Here is a 22,751-nt window from a genome sequence, read left to right as displayed (position 1 = left end):
GTATCAAATATCTCATTTACAAGGTATACTGTAAGTTTGTGAGCGAGTGCGAGAGAGAGAGAGAGAGAGAGAGAGAGAGAGAGAGAGAGAGAGAGAGAGAGAGAGAGAATAAATTTTTTTTCTAGGGCAAAAAGGAAAACCCCAGTCCCTAAAGGCACTGCCATTCTCTTTCCATCCTTGACTTTGGAAAAACTTGCCATGGTCATTCTTTCCCTGTTCTTGGAAATATAAGCAAATCTCTTTAGAGCTACCTAAGCTTACCTGCTTTTCAGCCCTAGAATGTTTTTCTCAAGGACCCTATAGCCATCTCTTTGAAATGTAACCATCAAAGGAGGTAGTGTCCCAGTCTTTCAGGGACTGTGGAAAGAGATGAGCCTAACTCCTTCGGGTGTCTGGTTCCAGATTCCAGATCTACTTCCTATCATAAAAATATAGAGCATTGTTTTCCTTTGAACAAAAACAAAGAGCATGTGTAGCTAGTGATTCCAATCACTAGGTGATTCAAAATAAACTATGTTGACAAAACATGTGGCCAAGGCCTCTTGAGACATAGTTCCCTGATCAGGCCTGCCTTATTTGCATGACTCTAATCTGCATGGCGTCTATGTCCATGCCAAAGACTTCTGCAACTGGGGATCACATGCACAGAACTCATGCTAAGCTCCCAGATCTGTTCACTAGCTGTGTGTTCTGTATGCCTTTACATGATGTCAATTGCAGGCAGGCAGCTACATATAAGAAGACTTCTAAACAGAAACACTGCCTCCATAGCCCACTAGCCTGTGATTTAGGCAGCGTACTGCTTATTCTTAGCTCTGGAGCACAGATTCAATCCCTAGGATAAGACACAAATTCTAATTTCAACAAGGCACGGAACAAAGTGGAAACCGGACAGATTTCTAATCAGTATTGGTGAAGAACTGACTGTTACAACACTCATATACAAATACTTCATATAAATTTGTTTGGAGCTCACAGAGAGATGGCTCAGTGGTTAAGAGCACTGAATGCTCTTCCAGAGGACCTGGATTCAATTCCCAGCACCCACAAGGCAGCTCACAACTGTCTGTAACTCCCATATCTGACATCTTCACAGACATACATGCAGCCCAAACACCAATGCACATAAAATAAAAATAAATAAGTTGTTTTTAAAAAAGGAAAAAGTGTTTGGGGGATTTATTTTTATTTTCTGTCCTTTTTTTTTTAAGAATCTCCTTTTAAAATCTATCGTTTTATTTTTCTTAAGTCTGGGAGGAAAAATACACTTATCATTTTTATCACTAGCCAATTAAGAGCTTCTTCTAAGCTTGATGGCAGATTCATATTCCACAATGCTACATACAACATGTGTCTAATATTCCCAAAAGGCCATGAGCAAACAAGATCTGCTAATGAGTACGCATGCATTTTACTTACAGGCTACTTAATCACTTCCATGTTTAATCATCAAGATAAAGGAGATCCTGTCCATCCTCATTAGGTAAGTACTTATTACATGTATTAAAATCTCACCAGGTTCTTAAATACCGGCAATTCATTATCTTTTCAACTATAAGTAATTATTTGTTACTCAGTACTGTGTTAGACTGTGAACAATATAAATATGAATAAAATATCCATCCTCCATTCATATTACTCACCACCTACAAGAGAAAAATATTATAGAGAGAAACAGACAGGCAGGCAGGCAGGCAGGCAGGCAGACTGACAGACAGACAGACAGATAAGTACTCAATATAATGGTCCATCATTTGTCACACAGACTATCATTTGAAAGAAGCAATTGGTATGGGGTGTCAGGAGAAGCCAATCCAGGTCCTACCTCTCCTACTTCTCGCTCATTTGATCTCTCGCAAGTTATCTAACTTGGCAGGTGAGTGGCTGGCTTCTCCGGGGTCAGAGCAAAATGGACAGATAAATACCGAGCACTACAAATGCAGAGTCTGAGCACCCAGCACAGTAACTCAGGTGGACACAGTATGGCTGCCTCTGTGCTCAGACTTACCCTGCTCTGCTGCACTTCATTAAGTGTCATCATTGAGTACATCATTTGTAAAGAGAATGTATGGACAAACACGAGAATCGTACAGCATACAATATCAATCGGCTTCAGGAAAGGAATGTGCCCAGTAGCTTTATACCCTCCCTTCCCTTCCTGTCCTAGGTTTTGCATGATCCTTTCCATTCCTTCTCCTACAGCTTACCATACACTAGTTCCGTTAAAAAAAAAAAAAAAAAAAAAAGGCATGTGTGTGTGTGTTTGTCACCGGACAGTGGAGGCGCCTTTAATCCCAGCAGTTGGGAGGCAGAGGCAGGCAGATCTCGAAGTTTGAGACCAGCCTGGTCTACAGAGTGAGTTCCAGGACAGCCAGGGCTACACAGAGAAAGCCTGTCTCGAAAAAACAAACAAACAAACAAACAAAAAAGTATGTGTTTACTGTATGTGCTATGCTTAATGTAAGGATAAAATTGTTGTGGACTCAACTTCCTGCCCCTTTCGTAAAGTGTAATGATCTGTTATTATCCATGCTAAATATAATCTTAAATATATTCATATATGTGTGTACATATACATAAACATATACACATATACATCCTGCAGTCATTTCGACATCTTAGAGGCTCATTTCTACAAGAATACTTACAATGACTTACTTAAATTTACTTAAATGAACTTCACTAGAGAATTTTATTAAATCCTTTATCAATTTAAGAAAATTCACTTTTGCCCTTGTGTTCCAGGTATTTTAATTATACTGAGGTTTTCAGACATTTCCATGATCAGGGGAATAATTTTTTTCTCTTTTAGTTGGTTAGTGTGCTGAGTCGAGACAGTAGATATTCTAATGATGAGCTGGGATCACCTGTGTGAAGTGACTGTCCTGGGTCTTTTCAAAAGTCATCGGTGACTCACTCAACTCTCTTTAGAACCTTGTATTTTGTTTCCAGCATTGGGTTGGTGTGCTAAGGTCCCTCCCTTATCTAACCAACATGGTGTTATTTGGTATTGGTTTCTCCTACTTCACCTCATGTAGTGGACTCAAGGGATCCTTTCTTACTTTCTTATCCCGTTGCTAGGCAAGTACATTTACATATCCTCAGAAGGGTAGCAAATCACAGCATACCATTCGCTTTAAGTAAAGGCGGACTCTACTGAACCGAGCATCTATTGCTGAGCCGGTTTGGGTAACTCCTGTTTTCCTGGGAATTTTTCCATCTCATCTAAATTCCATTCTTATCTGCACAGATTTACTCGGAATACTTCCAGCCTCTCTTCTTCCCTGGCGCAGGCATCGTCAGTGACGTCATTTCCCTCGGAGTATATCCCTCACGCATTTGCTCTAGTTTCACTATCCCCACATTTAGGTTGTTCGGTTTCACTTCAAGTATAATTGATCATGAGCCAGGAGAGAGATGTGCTTTTCAAAAAGGCTCCAAATAATGAGATTTCACTTACCACCTCGATAGCTTCCTAAGCGACCTATAAATCGCTAGTTCCTTAAGAGGCATCCACTCAGCAACAGGTTTTGGGTTTTTTGTTGTTTTTTTTAAACTTCCCCAGGCATCATTGAGAAAAATGTTACAACCTGGTAAGGGTTAATTTTGACTGTCAACCTGATTAATTGGCTGGTTGGTGGAGCACATTGCTGAGCACGTCTGTGACGGCTCCTCAAGAGATGATTGTATCCTATATTCTCGGTCTCTGATATATTGAATATGTGTAGGGTGATGGTGACATCAGGAGGTGGTGAAAGCAGGCCCCTGGGGACATGTCCTTGTGGGTTATCTCTTGCCTTGACCTTTCTACTCTGACTCCTGGCTGCCGTGATGAAAACTGTTTCCATCCACCATGTTCCTTCCGCAATGGCAGTTCGAAATATCTGAACCCTAAGCCAAAATACATATTTTCTCAAGTTGTTTCTGTGAAGTATTGGGCCAATGACAAAGCCCAACTGATACAAGCCCCTTAATGAGTTAAACTAGCAATTTATTTTTTTACGAAGATTGACAGAGCTGTGTCAGCTTTATTTAGTTGTTCTGTTACTAAATAATACCTTTGTGTTTGTTGTTTGTAACAGGGCTTCACTGTGTTACGCTGGGCTTGGCTCAAATGTACCTTTCTCCTGCCCTAGATCCCAAAGTTCCGAGATTACAGGCTTAGGCCACCATATCCAGGTATAAAAAGAAAGTTCCTTCTTTAGTTTTACTACAATCTGTGGAAATGTACATTTCTCTACTAATGTCATACTTGGTACTTATAGTGTTTATTAGCTATTGAAACTGTTGTCTTCCATAGTTCTGGAAGATTCTGTTACACTCTCTCTCTTCTCTCTCTCCTCTCTCTCTCTCCTCTCTCTCTCTCTCTCTCTCTCTCTCTCTCTCTCTCTCTCTCTCTCTCTCTCTCTCTCTCTCTCTCTCTCTCTCTCTCTCTCTCTCTCTCCCTGGAACTCACTTTGTAGACAAGGCTGGCCTTAAACTCAGAAATCCACCTGCCTCTGCCTCCCAAGTGCTGGGATTAAAGTGCTGGGATTAAAGGTGTGTGCCACCACTGCCCGGCTTACATTGTCTCTCTTATGGACATCATATTAGGTTATTTTTAATGTGCTGTACTATCTTGCATATTAACTTATTTTTCATAACTCTGTGTCTGTGGAAAATTCTAAGCATTTCCAAACACCCTTCAGAGATTACCAATCCTCTACCTGATTACCTAATCAACTGATTATCATAATTATATTTTTTCATTTTAGACAATACAATCTTCTCAATTTTTTTTAATTCTTTTATTCCTTCAACACATTTATAGTTGTAATAAATAAATGGAAGAATCATGTGTGTTTAACAACTAATTTCTGTTTTATATCTTATGATCTCTGTGTTTGTACCAGAAAGAGCTTTCTCTGCAGTTTATGCCTTCTGTCAGAATCATTCACAATGGCTTACTTTATTTGTGTGTTATGAGAACTTATCTTCTTTGGGGATGTATTAGAATTTTTTGAAGACTGGGCATAAAGTTCAGGATGAATCTGAGCTTGCTTCTGCCAGGTCCCTTGAGGTATTACTGAGATAGGACAACTTTAAATTGGATTTTCTGCTGAGGTTTAAGAGGGTACACAGATAATATAATTTCTGACCCAAAGTCCACATAAGGATCGGATCCTGGTAAGGAATTTTTCAGGTGCATTCTGTTCTTTGGAGGTTTGGGGGCTGTGTGTGTGTTCCTCAGAGCTACACCCAGAGCCAAGACTAAGCAACCTAAGGGGGCTGGTGTTTTCTTCAATCGTCCAAGGAGATGATCAAACCTTAAAGATTACCAGCTTCTTGCAAAGGCCACCTATGTCTTCTTCCAGCTAGCAGAATGGAGTCTTGGTCTTTCACCCTCAGCCTGTCTCTCAAAGTTCAAACCCTCGGCTTTCACTATAAAGAAATCCCTGCATATTCAGCAGAATTCTGTGGCTGAGTTAGTAGGACTTTGACATTGTTATATCTGCCCTTAAGAAAAACTTCTCTTAACAGATGGACTGTGTATTTTTAAAATATTTTACCCATCATTTTAACTACTTTTAATTCACTCTATTTCTAGAAACAAAAACATGTTTAAAGATAGTAATTAGATGAAGTAGCTCTGGATGAATGAGTGTCCGCTACTTACTTCTGCATTCTTAAGTGCTTATTGAATTGACAGAGGTCTGGCTTTTCATTGAAATGAAAACATAGGGCAAAGAGAACTCTGTTCACCCCAAAATTACTAAGTATAATAAAAGGCAGCACATCTTGAAAAGCACAGAGAACCTAGATTAAAGATGGCCAGCTCCTTGGAGAAAGGAATAAAGATACACATTTTTTTTTTCTTTTTGGGCCATCTTATTATAGAAAGATTCTGACCAACACATCCCTTCGGTTTACTTTCTTGGTTTCCTTGATATAAATTCATGGCGCTGTTCAAAGTTAAGTCCCTTAGTAAGTATATTCTGTTCAAGTTGAAGAAAGGAAAAAAATAAAAATAAAGAGAAAAATGTTGTTCACTGTGATGTCACAGTGGGTGGGGGGTAGCATGTTTGAATGTACTGACTTCGTTGATGTTCAGTTAGCAGCAGCTATGTGTAACTCTTCTATGTACCTGGAGCTATAACTAAACAAAGTCATGTAATGGGACATGAAAGCTTTAGGGATGCAGGGAATGGATGGGCAGGGTAGAGGAAAGAATATCAGGAGAGACAACTAACACTGAAGATGTTCCAGAAGGCCATACAAAAACCTAGCTCTGTAGATACCAAAATTTATACAGTACATATATAAAGGAAGTTTAAGTGGAGGTATCCTACTATGGAGGGGATGGATAAATAAATAAATAAATAAATGCCCAGGGCCTCTTCTGTGAGCAATGGGTTATCATAGACTACTCCCCCCACCCATAAAATTACAGGCTTCTATTGCTCTTGGTTATTGTTCAAGACATGATGGTAAGACCTTATTGCTCAAGTATACTTGAGTTACCATATACTTGCATCCCAGAACATAGCGAAATCAAGCTGAACACTTTGTTCCTGCCGGCTAGCTCTCATGGTGCTAGAAGTTTCATGCACGGAAGAAAAGTCACCAATAGTCTTATGAACCCTGATCCCTGCAAAGGGCAATAGTGGCAAACCTGGTAAGATACGCTCACTCTTGCAATGGTGGCACAAACGTTACGGATGTAACTAACAACAACATGGTCTACGTGATTCCATTAACTGAAACTCAAACAATCAAACAAACAACAAAAAAAAATATGACTAGCTACATATACCCTAGTGAAGAACCTAATACAATTATTCTGCAAAATGGACATAATAATAAACCTACTCTCTCTGTTTTATTAGTGTGACCATAGATTAATGTGTCTTTCTACACTCATCAGAAACATTTCTCTTTGCAATAAATGATAACACCATCACTGGTCACAACAGGTCAGTGTGCAGAGAATAGAAAATTTTTCTCAGCTCTAAATGGGACACCTACATCATAGTCTCCCTTTCCCCAAGAGGAAGCATAAAGATTTTAAGGGCCAGATGTAGTGGATGTCTACAATATTTGCTAGACATAACAGAGCCATTGCAGCTGTGACTGACTGCTTATACAAGACCTGCACAGCATCAAACCAGTCAAAACTCCAGCAATGACGGGAGGAGCTCATGACATCCTACATCTAGCTGAGGAACTATCATCAGTTGATGGCTGATGGGGAATAGAATATCAGTTTTATACAGGGATATGATATCGTAGAGGTACTATGCTCTGGTACACCTCTATGTACACCCAAGGACATGGAGGAAGCATAAAAGAACACTGTGGCTTTAAAAACAGCCCATAAAATTGGGAAGGGAAACTGGTCCAGGGAATAAGGGATGAAATAGAGGGTAAAAACTATATATAAAGTAAAAATAGAAAATCTCTGAAAATAAAATAACTACATGCATATCCTTCAATATCATTGGCTTAAAAGACACATGAGAATAATTCCTATTATGATTGCAATGGTTGTTTTTTACCTTCTACATGAAGGTGTGTAAGTATTAGTGGGCGTCAAGTGTTTTCTTTTCTTTTCTTTTCTTTTTTAAAAGTTTATTTTTTTTAATTAAAATTGTGTGTTGGGTTGGGGGATGTAATAGTATTTGAGAGCAGGTGTGTAAGGAAGTCATGGGGTCAGATCCCCTGAGTTAAAGGTTATTTATTGTGAAGCAGTCTACACAGATGCTGAGAACCAAACTCAGGTCATCTGTGTGAGAGCCACACTGGTTCTTCATAATGGTTCATACAGCAGACACAAGGCTCCAGTTCCATAGTTACATATTTACCCAACAATGACCATACAGAGGGTGAGAATACATTTAGTAGCGTCATGCCAATTTTACTCACCATAGAGATTCCCTCCCTGGCAAGTACAGTCTCAATACACAGTTCAGGGTGGCCTTGAACTTAGAGATCCTGCTGCCTTACCCTCTGGAGTGCTAAGGTTACAGGGACATATCACTATGTAGAGCTAGAAAATATTAATAATATCCACTGACAATGTGCCAACTCAGACATTGAGGACCATTTGTTCATTAGGACTTCAAGTTTTTGAGGCAGTTTTCACTGGCAAAGTTTCCTGCTTAATGACACTTTCAAAATTCTGTTCATCCACAATGTAACACTTCTTGACTCTCAGTCACAAATGCAGAAGCAACACTCATAATTCACACTTGCCTTTCCAATAAATCAATCAATTTACAGTCTACCGTGTTCTAATTCAATTACTATTTTTTTTTAACCGATAAATCTCAAGTTTCATACCCACAAATAGCCATGGCCCAGAATAAAAGATTTAGCAGAAGGTTTAGCTTGGTAGCTGTTGAGGAAGTGTTCTGATACATTTTCACACCATAAACATTTAATGAGTCTGGCTCCCGGCAGAGTATTTACTACATCCATTTATTTCACAGTAGAATATTTGCAGGGGCAAAATAGAGCAAAGGTTACTTCAGATCCTCTACCAATATAGCTCCCTGTAAATAATATAAAGTACAACCATTTAACTCACAAAATTATTGTTAAGAGGTTAAATGTTCAGTAAATTCTGTTTTATCTAGATGGGGCAGCTTTGGTAATTATTTGTAACTTGAATGTCCTTCTTTCAGGCACTTTGTTCTGAAGCCCTGCCTCTGACTGTAGCTACTATTCAGAAGTTGTTAAGACAGTGTTAGGGTCCTGGGGACTCTATGTCTTCTGCCTGCTTGATCAGAAGTAAATGGGTCTTAAGAGGTCTTCCGTTCTTGAAAGGACCTTTCTCTCTCTATGCTCTCTCCTCTCCAACCTCTGCTATGGCTTGCCTCTCACACTAGTCTCCTAAACTAAACTGAGAGGCCAAAGGTGTTCCAGTGGAGGATCGACTTGGAAAACTTTGGGGTTAAATGAGGTCTTTTGTGGGAACATCTCTGGAAACAAATCTGTTTGGCACTTTGGAAAACATACTTTACAGTTCCACCTGCCCTGCCCTCTGGAAATTTCCACCCCATTACAAGAAGCACTTCCCAAACACAGACTATTTTTACTTAATGATCCATGGGCAGCGTTTAACCCACCAGAAAGACTTGGTTACATTTCTAACTTCTCTGATGATTCATACAAACTAAGAACCTTATCATATGTTATACCAAACTTTAATTGAGTGTGTTAAGTTCTAGCCAGGAAAACTCAAGATGCGTACAGCCACAAATTCTTCTGGTATAAGAGCCTAGACACACATACCCTACCTTCTCCTATCCACTAGCTTCCTGATTTAAAATACACACAACTTAAGTCACTTTTTTTTTTCAGTAAAGGAAAAATTAGATTTTCAATGGAGACAATGTAATAACCAAGTGAATAATTAATGTAAGATGCTTAGCCAGAGGGGCTGGAGAAATGGCATGGCTCTGTGAGCCTGAGGACCAAAGTTCAAATCCTAACACCTACTTAACAAGCCAGGCATCTAACACACACCAGGAACTCCAACCCCAAAGGGAGCAGAAACAAGAAAATCAATGAGAGTTACTGATTTCAAGTCTAGCCATGAAAATAAGAGTTCCAAGTTTGCCGGGCAGTGGTAGCGCACGCCTTTAATCCCAGCACTCGGGAGGCAGAGAATTTCTGAGTTCGAGGCCAGCCTGGTCTACAGTATGAGTTCCAGGACAGCCAGGGCTACACAGAGAAACCCTGTCTCGAAAAACGAGAGAGAGAGAGAGAGAGAGAGAGAGAGAGAGAGAGATATCCAGGTTTGGGGAGAGCTCCTACCTCAAAGGAATAGGTGAAGAATGATAGAGAAAGACACCTGATACTCTTTTCTGGCCTCTATTCATGCATTCATACATGTATGCCCCTTCATACACACACACACACACACACACACACACACACACTTGCACTCACACACACACACAAAGCTAAATAAAATACATACTTAAAACATAAATATGTAATAGTAAATCTTGAAAATATTTTAATCAACCAGGAATATTTTATATTTTATTCTATTTTTTAAAATTGAGTTTATTTGGAGAAAATAATAAAACAACCCCAAAAGATGGGATTTTTTTATATACAATGATATTTACCAAGTAATGTCTATAGAATCTTAACCATTTTCATAGAAATTATTTTATTTAAATTTCATATGTATTAGTAGCCACCCCTCCATTTTTATTTTAACAGGGAAGTGGACTACAACTGCTTTCTTTTGGATGCAACTATCAGGAAGGAAAACAGACACAAAGAGGGCAAATTACCCTTTCAGTGTCCATAACAAATGGTTTAAAAACAAAACAAAACAAAACAAAACATTCAACTGCAGCTATCTCTCTAAAAGCCCCTTTCTAACTACTAGACATTCAAGTTCACTGGATGAGTGATTTTCTATCCCCACTGCAGCAGCATACTAAGCCTACGCCCCTGCTCAGCAAGCCTAGGACATGCATATTAATACCAAGTTACTGATGGTCTGCAAATGCCCTGACTTTGCACAGTGGTGAAGCTTGCCATCTTCAGAGCTATCCTCTACAAAGCTGCACATCAAAGCTGACAAGTTAAGCAAGAGAAACCAAGACCTGTTCAACAGTTCTCCCCCCCCCCCCATTATCCTTTATTTTTGAAGGATGCTAAGAAAACAACCCTCCTAAGCAGAAATATCACATGGTCTAGGTCATTAAATGCCCAAGCACTGGTGTGGGGGCGCCAGTGAAGGAAACAACACCCCAGTCAAGGCTGAAGGCTTCCAACTTTCCCTAATCAGCACCAAAGTCCATTAGCTGAAGCGTTCGGACCTCCAAGGGGGCGAAAGCAGCAGGAGCAGGCAGACCAGAGCAGGCATCAAAGAGATCACAAAGCTGGCTCACAGCAGTGCTAAGAGAAAATGCCTTTGGGAGCAGGTGTGTGTGACTTACAGACTGCTTTCAGGAGTCTAGCAGTAGCATCGAGGAGGACAGTAGGTGACCAGAGTGACAAGGTGTCCGAAGGACGCAGATAGAATTTGGAAAGGATGGTGTTTGGATGGGAAGACAACAGGATCCACAAGACAGGGATTTCCCATGACCCCCTCCTCCAGTGAGTGAACAATCACGTGCTTACTGGAGGTCAAAATGGGGTCACCTGGTAGAAAATGACTAATCAGCTCCTCAAAGCTCTTTAAGCCATGATCAAGTTTCCCATTTATTTTGGTCTTCAGGTTTTATATTTTATTGATTTAGGGTCTAACACTTCACTGCTATCTAGCCGCTTTCTTCTCATATCTGTGACTAGTCTTAAATGAGATCTTTTAAAGATAAGGCATCAAGATATGCATATAATACACAAGACTACCTTTCTTTCGGTCATCACAGGGAAGGAATACTGGGTGATAGGGTTTATTAGTTTCCATTTGTTTTTTTGTTTTTTTTTTTTTTGGTTGTTGGTTTTGTTTTGTTTTAACCTTATCAGACAATGAGTCCCTAAACTGCACAAGACTGGATATTTTATGCAATCTCACATGGATTTCATATAATAATCTGGCAGCTGATAATATTGGATTAGAAATGAAATTAGAAATGAAATGTTTAAAGACAATTAATTAAAGGGAAAGCAAGCTATTTTAATCTTGAAAGTATTAATTATCTAATGAATTTCCTATGAACTTGATAAAAAACAGCATGGGTATTATATAAGTTGTGGAATTAGGTGTTTTGTTTTGTTGTGTTTTTCTTTTTTTCTTTTTGGTTATCAGTAAAACTTCAATAACTTTAATTATAGATTTTTTTTTCATTATGGAAACATCTGCTTCCAAATAGTCTCTATAATGATGCTAAGACTGAATATTTACTATGCATTGCTCTAAACATTCAAACCTGTATTATTAATTCATTTAACCTGATGAGGCTGTGATATTGTTATTGGCCTCCTACAAATAAGTCAACATATAGGTCCATAAGTATTGTTCCCAAGGTTACAAATGTAGCAAATGCCATAGCTGGAATATAAACCCAAGAATGAAACGGCACACTATGTATGTTGTCTCTCACTACAGAGCTCCTTGATGGACTAAGGTAACCAGGGCTCTTTAACATCATACTTGAAGACCTGATAAATACCTCAACTTGTTCAAAATTGAATTTCTGATCTTCTTCTGACCAGCTTTGCCTACAGCCTTCCTAAAACCTCTTCTACCAAGTTATTTGATTAAAAATTTAAAATGAACTATCTATGCTATTCAAATATATGACAGCTACCTCCCACTTCCAAGACTCGCTACCAAATGGAGGATAATTTGATGCACAGATCAATTCCCCTGACCCCAGAGTTCGAAGATGACCTATATTCAGCAACTGAGGGATGCAGAGGCCTATATATTTCAACCTAGTAAGGCACACTATGAAAACCAATGTTCTCTAAGTCCCAGCTGTTGGGTGGCCCAAGCTTTGTAGGTCTGTCTTCCAGGCAGACTTCATCCTGTCTCTTTGCCTCCCGGACATTAATTCCTAATGGCATTGGAGACCATAAACTCTACTCTGTGTTGCTAGAGGACTCCGCATGCAACATCCAATTGTGGCTCCTCCCCTTTGCTCATGCCCCATACATACATTCTATTGTGACCTAGCTGACTCCTACCTACACAGCTGAGCCTTGCTGCTGCTGCTGGCAGGAGACAGAGTAGGGTGATGCACAGGAGGTAATTGGTGACTTTGGGGTCTGATCATAGCCTCCCTCCTGGTTCCCAGCTTCTCACCTTATTTGCATTTAGTCTGTGCTCCTGCGGTGCTAACATCATTCCTTTAAGACATAGGCCTCAGTGTGTTAGAAAAGAAAAAGAAAAAAGCCTTGCATAGATTCCCAGTTGTTCAGAGGAAGAGCTGGCACAGCCCGTTCTAGCCGGATCCCATTGGCTCTTTACCTGAGCAGTGAACTTTCCCCCTTGATGACTCCACCAGGTTCCTGGCTTCTATGCTGTCACAAACAGAGAGTGAGTAGCCTTGAGCCTATGTTCTAGGTCTCCATCTGATCCTGACTTAAACGCCTTGGCTCTTGGAGGACACCTCACCCCTTTATGATACGCTATGACAGTTGGTCATTTCTAATGCTTAGCATGCTTTTTGCCTAAGTGCTCTTGTGAAAATATAAACCCTTGAAAAAGGCACTGACCAGATGTGTTTCCAAGCACATAGAACAGTGCAGATAATAAGTGCTGTATAGTAAATAGATCCTACACTTTAGAAGCTTGTATCTGTTTTCAGTAGAATCCCAAGCAATTCCAATGTAAAGGCTTCTTACACAGAGGAGTGGGAAGCATGCCAATAGGAAATCTTGTTGTTAATCAATTCACTGGAAGACCGGGGAAGGTCACTGAGACTGATGAATGATAAAAATAGAAGTTCTCCAGACTCCATCGTAGGAACTGAAAGTCCGTGTCTGCTTACTTGTACTGAGACATTTAGTCACATCATTGGCGCTCTCTGCTTACCTCCAGCTCCTCAAGAGCACTTCCCAGTGTTGCTGCCTGGGGTTCAGGGGACGTTGGCCCATTCTGGATGCCTTGGGAAGCATTTGAAATTACATCAAGAGCGTTCTGGATCTCTTCACAGACGGTGTCCTTACTGGCTTTGAGCGAAGCGACATCGGAATGTTCCAAACACGCTGAACAAATCGAATGCAGGAGTGGGGAGTTCTCCTTCAAGGCAGCCCGGGCCCCCGCGATTTCATCCCTCTGGCTTGGAGATTTTAAGTCCTGAAAAGATTTAAAAAAAAAAAAAAATTCTTACTACTGGTCATAGAAGAAAGACATATTACCCGGATGGTCCCTTGGGGCAAGTGAGATGGAATGAATCTAAAGACAGTAGGCAGTGAGCAGTCAGATGGAGCTAGTCAAGGGCATCAGGAATCTCTACAGTCCTTCAGATTCTGAAGTTCTACAGTAGGAAACAGGAGGTAGTTCATAGGTAAAGGCCACAATGGTGGAGAGGTGTCCCTAGTCAGCCATATATGCATTATCTTAGTTTTGATTCCTGTGGCTAAGAATACTCTTGACAAAAGCAAAGAGGAACCATGGTGCACTGGGCTCAAAATTTCAGGTGTCTGTTCATCATCACAAGGAAGACAAGGCAACAGAGACATGAAGCAGATGCTCATGTGACACCATGGTCCACAGCAGACAGTGCTGAATTCATGCATGCATACCAGCGCTCGCCTCACTTCCCCCACTCTCTGGGAGGTAGAAATGATTTCTCTAGGGAATGGTGACACTCACAATGGGCGGACCTCTTCACCATAATTAACTTAATCAAGCCAACCCCCAAAGACTTGCCCCCAGGCAGACGTAGACATACCCTCATCATGGCTCTCCTCCCAGAGGGATCTAGATTGTGGCAAGATAATAATTAAAGCTAATCATCACACCTATATAAGTCACAGAAGACTCTGACACATTACAAAGAGCATTATCAGGCAGCTTGAATTTCGAATATTCTGTTAACCTATTTCCCAGGGATATTAATATTTATATCTAGCTTTCGATGAAAACAAACCAAGTGAATTAAAAACACTAAATTAAACTTTTCTCCATTCAACTACCCTTTTCCATTGCATGAATGCTAATAAACCAATTTTATATTTTTCTTTCTTTGACTTAGCATATGCTAGCCCTTGGGTTAGAGTGCAGGAGTACAGATGTGAACAATCCCACCAGACCCTTGATTTCCTGAAGTTCATGTCAGGGGGCAGGAAACTTACAGGCAAGCAATAAACTAGGCAAACATAGAAACAAGTTACTTTGTGGTGATGAAAATATGAATGAAATGAAAAGTAAAATATAATAACAACTAGAGTAGGGAAATGCTTTAGTGTGAACAGTCTGCCAGGGTGTGTCTGTAGACAATGGCTGTTTAAGTAATTCTCATTGCAAAGTATCATAGAGTAGGGGAACCTTGTATATAAATGATGGCCAGCTAAAACTGCTTAGGATGTAATGGAAAAAAAAAATTGTCAAGCACTATCTTAACCAAGTGATGAAGGCTGACATCATCAGTGATGTCACACAGATACATTATGACACAAAATGTGTCACTTCTGGGATACTCTCTAGGAAGCCATAAGTTCGAACAATGAGAAACAAAACACAGAGGAGCAGCCTGGGAAACATTCTACATGCTACATGGGCACTCCTCAAGGAGACCATGCAAGTGTGGTTTTGGTTTTTGTTTTGGGGGTTTTCAAGACAGGGTTTCTCTGTGCAGTCCTGGCTGTCCTGGAACTCACTCTGTAGACCAAGCTAACCTTGAACTCAGAAATCCGCCTGCCTCTGCCTCCCAAGTGCTGGGATTAAAGGCATGTGTCACCACTGTCCAGCTGCAAGTTTGTAAAATAAGGAAAAATACTGAGAAATTGTCATGGACTAGAGCAGAATGGGAACAGATGACAATTATATGCAATGCCATTGTCTAGACTGGATTCTAGAACAGAATAAAAGTATTCATACAAGCCTGGTGAGTCTAAATATAGGCCACTAGTAGTAGTTAATAATGCTGTATCAATGTGATCTCTTTGTTGGGACAAATGTTAAGATAATGAAGAAATCAGGACAGTCAGGGCTATACAGAGAAATCCTGTCTTGAAAAACAAAACAAACAAAAAAAAAAACACAAAAAAAAAGATAATGAAGAAATCTAAGAGAAAGGAACTATCTATAACTGGCATGCTTTTTGTTTTAAACAAACACATTACTACTCCCACAACTTTTAGAAAACGCTACCAAGTGTCATGAACATTTATACTAGTTCATGCATGTCACATGTGTATCTTCCACTAAATTTGTGAAAATTTAATAAATGTGATTATCATCTCGTTTTTCTTTTTTCAAAATGAGAAGGCTGAGGCTTTCAAGACACTAAACATCTTTAGGAAAAGGGCAGAGACCAAAATGGATACATCGTGTCTTTTATAGCCTGTTAGGGAGCCCTCATCCTAACAACGTTACATTCTTTCCTGTTCGGGAAGGATTTTCTTTGTTACACAAGAATAGAGCCTGGATTTATAGGTTGTCACACAACCTATAAAGTACTTCTATTTGGCCTCTCCATGAGCATCACACTTTTGGGTGAAGTTGTCGTTACTAGTCCTATGTTAACTAAGTAGATACTTTGTGCAAAGGAAGAGATTGGTGAAAGAACAGAGATCTAAACTTAGGTCTACTTGTTACAAACACTGACTTGTTCAATGTGTGTGTGTGTGTGTGTGTGTGTGTGTGTGTGTGTGTGTGTGTGTGTGTGTTGCCACAACACTCTCCTTGCCTGGGACGATGCTGTTAGGGTTAATAAATGGCTAGTGCTATTATAATTTTAGTTCCTTCCCTTCTGAAAACAAAAGCTCCATACAGCCTTGGGAGATTGAATTCTTCCCAAAGTGTAGGAAGGACAGTTAAAGCAGCTGTCAACCCAATGCTCATGCTCCTGAATGAGCCAAGAAAAGACAATGTGTGATTTCCTTGGCCTTCTATGATCCCTCCTCCCAACATTCCCACCCCGCACCCCTGCCCCATATCTTCTCTGGGTCCTAGCTTGGGCTTTGAAATCAGGAGTACAAGATAGGTTGGTCACCCATTCTTTTGGTCTCTGCTTTCCCATTTGTGGAAACGGAGATAATGATACTCTACCAACCGTCTTACAAGACAGTACAAGAACAGCAGAGATGGAAGACAGCCTGCAGCGTGCAACTCTGAGCACCCTAGTCTCATCTTAGAAGCCACTTGGATGTAAGAACTGGGATGAATATGGAAAGCAGCAAATAATCTTAGAAAAAAAAATCAGGGATCACCCCTTACATTGTATTAAAAATGCTATGCAGTTTTCTTCCTGGGAGGTTCTTGGCGATTTTCATATCCCTACTTTACAACAGCACTTACCAATATAGATCACATTGCAGAACACATAAAGATGTAAATCATACAAAGAACATAATGACTATAAGGGATGCACAGCCCCTTGTGAGAAATGCTCACGGAAAAGCACTAATGTCCAGGAAGGGTCATGGAAGACTCTCTCTGTGAGACACTGTAATCAGAGCACATATTATGTAAGTCCCTCTACAGCAGCCTGTGCATCAGTCTTTATTTAGAATGACATTGTCAGGATTTCGGTGGAAAATAGTGCACCTAAGTTATCACAAAGAAGGTTAAAGTTTAAAAATACCATTTCCTTTGCTTGGGTGGTAGCTAGGGAATATTTTAGAATAAGTCCTTTGATGCTGTAAGGACTTGGGGATATTTAAAAGTACAAACGTGTTCTGGATTTTGAACATAATGCTTTGTCATCCCTACCTAAGGCAATGACAGAATCCTTAATGAGTACCAGTACCCTAAATATCAAGCCTCTGAAACCTGCAAGCAAGGACAGGATCAGTAAGCATAGCAAAGTTACACATTATGACGGTGTATAGAAAGGAGGCAAGACTTAGACAACATTTGAGAAGAGACGATCATTGCTCATAAGTAATATTGCACGTTATATACTTAATGTGCCAAATATTCTTTGGGATAAAGGGTGATCATGCTTCTAAATTAGAGGTTACTATGGGTACTTGTAATTACTTTAACCAATAACACTACTGGGTTCATAGGTTGTCTACTTATCCTAATTCCAAACCAGCTCAAAATATTTACTCAATATCAAGGTCAACTGGGGATGTCCCTAGAGAGAGAGGAACACAGATCCTCAAGGGCTGACACTTATTTCATATGTTTTTTTATTTAATGTGCCAGAAGAAAAACACACACAAGGTTTCCAAACTAAGATATCAAATGCTTCCAGCTGATGAAGAAACTCCCAGATAGGATTTTAAAACGTATGAGAAGAACTTCTGCATCTATCTACACACGTGGGTAGAGAAGGCAACATGTGAATTGCAACCCTGGCAAGAAAAATGAAGTATATGTAGAGATTTCAAAGAGCACAAAATATAAAAAGAGGAGGCTCTAAGCTACTGGTTAATTCACCCATTCATCCAACAATTGCTGGGCCTATATTGCATATCAAACATTATGTTGATTAAGTATTGGAAATGTGAAGAAAAAGTTCTCAGACCAAAACTTAGACAAACAAAAGAATCTTACAGAAACTGAGGGCTGGAGAAGTTGCTAGGCTCCTAGGAATACTTGTTGCTGGGTTCCATTCCCAGCACCACCATGGTGGCTCACAACCTTTAATTCCTGTTCCAGGGGCATTCGATACCCTTTTCTGGCCTCTGTGATCACTGCACATGGATGATAGATATGCATACATGTAGGCAAGCACTTATATACATAAAATAAATAAAAGTTTTAAATTATATAGAAATTAAAATGAAATTACAGCACAGAGGGAAATCCTCAGCTTTAAGGGGGTTAAAGTAAATATTTGAGAGAAATTTAGGAGGCATAATTGATAAATTAGCATATATTCAATGCCCGCAAGATCGTACACACACACACACACACACACACACACATATTGAGTAACGATTCCTACAATTAAATTCATTAGAATCACTCTCAGCATACCTAATAGCCATACATGTATATGTTGTAAGAATACTTAAGGTCTTTTCTTCTAGTTAATTTTAAATATATAAAACATTATTATCAGCTATCATTACCATACTACTATAATTAGATATCCAGAATTTATAAATCTTAAAACTATATTTCGAATCCCTTAACCGATTCTCATTTTCTCCGTGCCCTACCCCTAGCAACCACCATAAAATACTCTTCTAAAACCTAGGCTCCTTTCCGAATGCATACAGAAATGAGACTGTCATGTATCTGTCTTTCTTCTGTGATCCTTGCCTAGCCCCCTCGCCTCTGGGTTCATCTGAGCTGCCGCGAATAGAGGAAGAAGTTCATAACAAAGTGAATCTTAAAACAGTGAGAGGAAGCTGTTCTGTGAACGGTGCAGAACAAAACAGTAAGCAAAAGAAAACACTGCGGGTCACATCCTGAGGCGCAGAGAGGGGGAGAAGCGTGCAGGCTACTGAGGGTGACATTAGAGAGAAAACCAGAGCAGGAAGGTAACAAATGGAGCTGGGGAGACACCAAAGAACCCTGAAAGCTACAAGATCCTGTGAGTGTCTGGAAGAGGCCTTTGACAATAGCCATTTGCATAGACTCAAGCAATCAATCACATTGCAGCCAGGGAGGCCAGGCAAAAACTCAGTCGCATTGAGAAACAGTGGGTGCCTCACACTGGACAGGATCACCAGGCTGAAGCAGGAAGGAGCCACGCAACACTACCAGGGGAAAGCGCCAGGGCTTTGGGAGTAGAAGGCATTTAGCAGAGGAGTCTAGAAAAACTGCGGTCAGTGATTGTAAACATGGAAATGCATTCGCTGGGATGGAAGCACCGTGGAAAGAATGTGTTTGTAAGAAAAAAAAAAGGTGAAATGCATTTTGTGATGTTATCAAATGTAATGTCAGAGTGAAACTGTAAGTGAAAATGCGCTCCGGAATGAGGATGTAACTTCAGAAATAGGGACCTGTGAGTCTCCGGCTCCTCTTTAGGAGTCCACGCTCCCTGTGAAGGCATCGGTACCTTCAGCCAGCATGGATGCTGTGCTACTGAAGGGAACCTGGAATCAAATAGAGTTCCCTGGAGATGTCAATGGAATTACTAAAGTAATTCCAAAGGGCAAACACTGGTGGTATCTCAATTGCCAAGATGGGTATCAGAAAATACTGAACTTCAAAACATTTCAACTTTTAAAAATTAAAGAATAAGCAATTACAGAGAGTACAGAACAAGAATTAAACTGCACATAACTGTACTTACCATAAGAAGCAACTTAGAAAATCAAAATGACTTCTATATTGTATAAGCTAAAAAATATGCCTGTCCGTCTTTTTAAAAAGAGAGTCACAGCTGGAGAATACATCATAAAAATAACTAGAAATTATGAATGAGCTTGGCCACTTCTTAATGGACTTCTTTACTAAATCTACAAACACTAGATTTAAAAAGTAGCTTTACAAATTTGAGTGAAATAAATCAAAATATCTGTTAACATTGATGTCTTCTTTAATTCATTATAACTCTCTTGAATGAAAGTCATATAATTTATTATTTTGAATCTTATTACTTAGCAACACATGGCATATGAGTTTAATACATCTTTGTTAAAGAAACACAAAACAGTAAATTAAAATTAAGTCAGAGATGGGGCAGGAGAAATGGCTCAGTGGGTAAGAGCACTGGCTACTCTTCTAGAAGACTCTAGTTCAATTCCCAGCACCACATAATGGCTCACAACCCTCTGTAACCCCACTATGAGGGAACCGATAGCTTCTTGTGGCATCTGCAGGCACCAAATCCTATGAATACACAGGCAAATCACTCATATATATAAAATAAAAGCAAATAAATCTTTAAAAAAACAAATCAGAGGAAGATACACTTCAAAGGGGGATAGAGAATTCAGGTATATTATTATTATTATTACACAAAATATCAAAATTGTAGAAAATATCATTTAATCTAGAGAATTTATACAAATTTGTATGTGAAAATGACACAGAAAGTTAAACTTAAATTACATCTATCTCCACAGTAAATGTTACTGAAGCCACTGATTGGTACAACCACTTTGGAATGCTACCTTTATAGAACTACCTGAAGCTGGATATATGTATGTCCCACTAGGCTATCCTACCCCTAGGAGATGATGCACCCATATGGAAATGTGCTCACATGTTCATCAAAAGACAGGAAGATGTTCATGGCAGCCGGTTCCCAACAGTTCTAAATTGGAAACGAAGTAATAGGAACCTCAGAATGTGCTACATGCAAGAGAGTAGAAGCCCCCACAAGTGGGGGAAGGATCCGTTGTTTGAGTCTATCTGTATCAAAATTTTACTCGGCAACATGAATTTAGAGCAGAAATCAGAATAGTGATTATTCTTAAGGAGTGATCAGAGTCTCATTGGAGAAGAAATCTAGCTCTGGTGACTCTGTTTCTGTAGGCACCAGCTGCATGGTGTCTGCTGGAAATTTTCACTCTACTATATACTTTTGGAGCTGTGTGGTTTTCTGGGATGGATGCTGTCGTTCAGTAACTGTAAGTTTTATAATGGCTGACAAGACAGGTGGGTCAGTGGACAAAGGCCCTTGCCACCAAACCTAATGACCTGAATTTGATTCCCAGGGCCCACAAGGTAGGATAGAGTAGATTTCCACAAATTGCCCTCTGACCTACACACACACACACACACACACACACACACACACACACACACATCCTACCCAATAAATAAATAAGTGTAATAAAAATTATAAGTTTACTTAAAGTTGAAGGAAGCAAACACAGGAATAGAGCCAAGCAGTAACTTAGCAAATAACACTGCAGTAGATCACCTGTGACCCACCCTGCTGATTGTATTTCCATGTTAAGGGGAATGGTAAGAAAACTGGATATGCAGTCTACTTTCTGCCTGGCTGGAGGAATTATATTTAAAAACAAAACAAAACAAAACAAAACAAAAAAAAACAAAACAAAAAAAAAAACATGGCTGTTTAAATAAACACAAAAAGAAAAGCTTCTTTGGGTTGGCCATCAGAAAGGCCAAAACTAAAGTGTCTTTACAGCGGATAATTCTGTATGCCCTCAGACAAAAGCCAAATTTCAGAGGCTTAGAGAAAACTCCCTGCTAAGCTGCTTCCCTGCCCATGTAGAATCCCCTCAGCAGAGACTCTGCTGGGCAAAGCAGAACTACATGCAAATTCTCACATTTCTCTTCCTGGCATTCAAATGAAGCTTTGGAAGCTGATAAAGCCACTCTGGTAATGGGGGGGGGGGGTAAGGAGTGGGGGAGCAAGGAGCTAAGAAAGAGCACTGTTTGTTTTCTTGAGATTAGGAAGCCACAGAGCAAGAAAGCCTGTGTACTCCTTGCTACTTGGATTCTGCGTGGGGTTGGCTTCTCTCCCCAGTCCTCCCTCTGCCAAGGCGCCACATGCTGACTGCTTTACTGGTCACTGGGCAGCTTCGTGTTCGGCTGGAAGACAAAACAGTGTAGAGGCACGCTGACTTAGATGATTTTCTCCAACATAAATCTGGAGACGGGAATATTTGACCATGACTGACCTGAAGGGCACAAGATATGGAACAAGAACAGATGGTAAAGAAAATTTTGAGGAAAACAAGAGATTCCAGGAGCTTATAATCAAGACATCTTTAAGCAGCAGAGAGAGTAGGGAGAGTCTTTCGCTGCCAGCCTATTGTCTTTTATATCACTAGGTCAAAAACAGCCTAGGAGAGAATAGAAGGAGTGATGGTTTTCAAATAGGCAAGTGGGAAGCCACGGGGAAATAGTTGTACGTGAATCTCCAAAGTACGTATTAGGGACGCTTAATGCATACCTGAAAGACACCAGGGTGAATACTAGTGACCTATGCAAACATCAGTACTTGTTTGTTTGCTTGCATCCCTGACATGGGACCTCACAGCCTGTTCTCAGACTCCATATTCTCCTGCCTCAGTGCCCAGACTAGTGAATCAGCACTTATGGTTACATTACAGATGATAAACATTGCTCAACCTTATTTCCAGAAACTGCTTCTCAAGGAATCCTGCGGGGAGATGTTAGAAGTGCTCTTTATGCTTATTTATCCAAAAAAGAAAGAAAGAAAGAAAGAAAGAAAGAAAGAAAGAAAGAAAGAAAGAAAGAAAGAAAGGAAGGAAGGAAGGAAGGAAGGAAGGAAGGAAGGAAG

General features: G+C 40.0%; 1 protein-coding gene across 3 annotated transcripts in view; it reads right to left on the bottom strand.

The window, feature by feature from the left end:
- Positions 1-22,751, bottom strand: part of Ctnna3 (catenin alpha 3) — a 1,475,129-nt gene that overhangs the window by 1,136,825 nt on the left and 315,553 nt on the right. For all 3 annotated transcript variants that reach the window (XM_021205680.2, XM_029542318.1, XM_029542317.1), the window contains exon 6: positions 13,490-13,753. In XM_021205680.2, the coding sequence (XP_021061339.1) occupies positions 13,490-13,753 (264 nt within the window). The remainder of the gene's footprint in view (positions 1-13,489; positions 13,754-22,751) is intronic.

The sequence above is a fragment of the Mus pahari genome, chromosome 9 (assembly GCF_900095145.1).
Source record: "Mus pahari chromosome 9, PAHARI_EIJ_v1.1, whole genome shotgun sequence".
Classification (NCBI taxonomy): Eukaryota; Metazoa; Chordata; class Mammalia; order Rodentia; family Muridae; genus Mus; species Mus pahari.
Note: the sequence above shows the minus strand (reverse complement) of the source record. Positions and strands in the feature narration are given on the sequence as shown.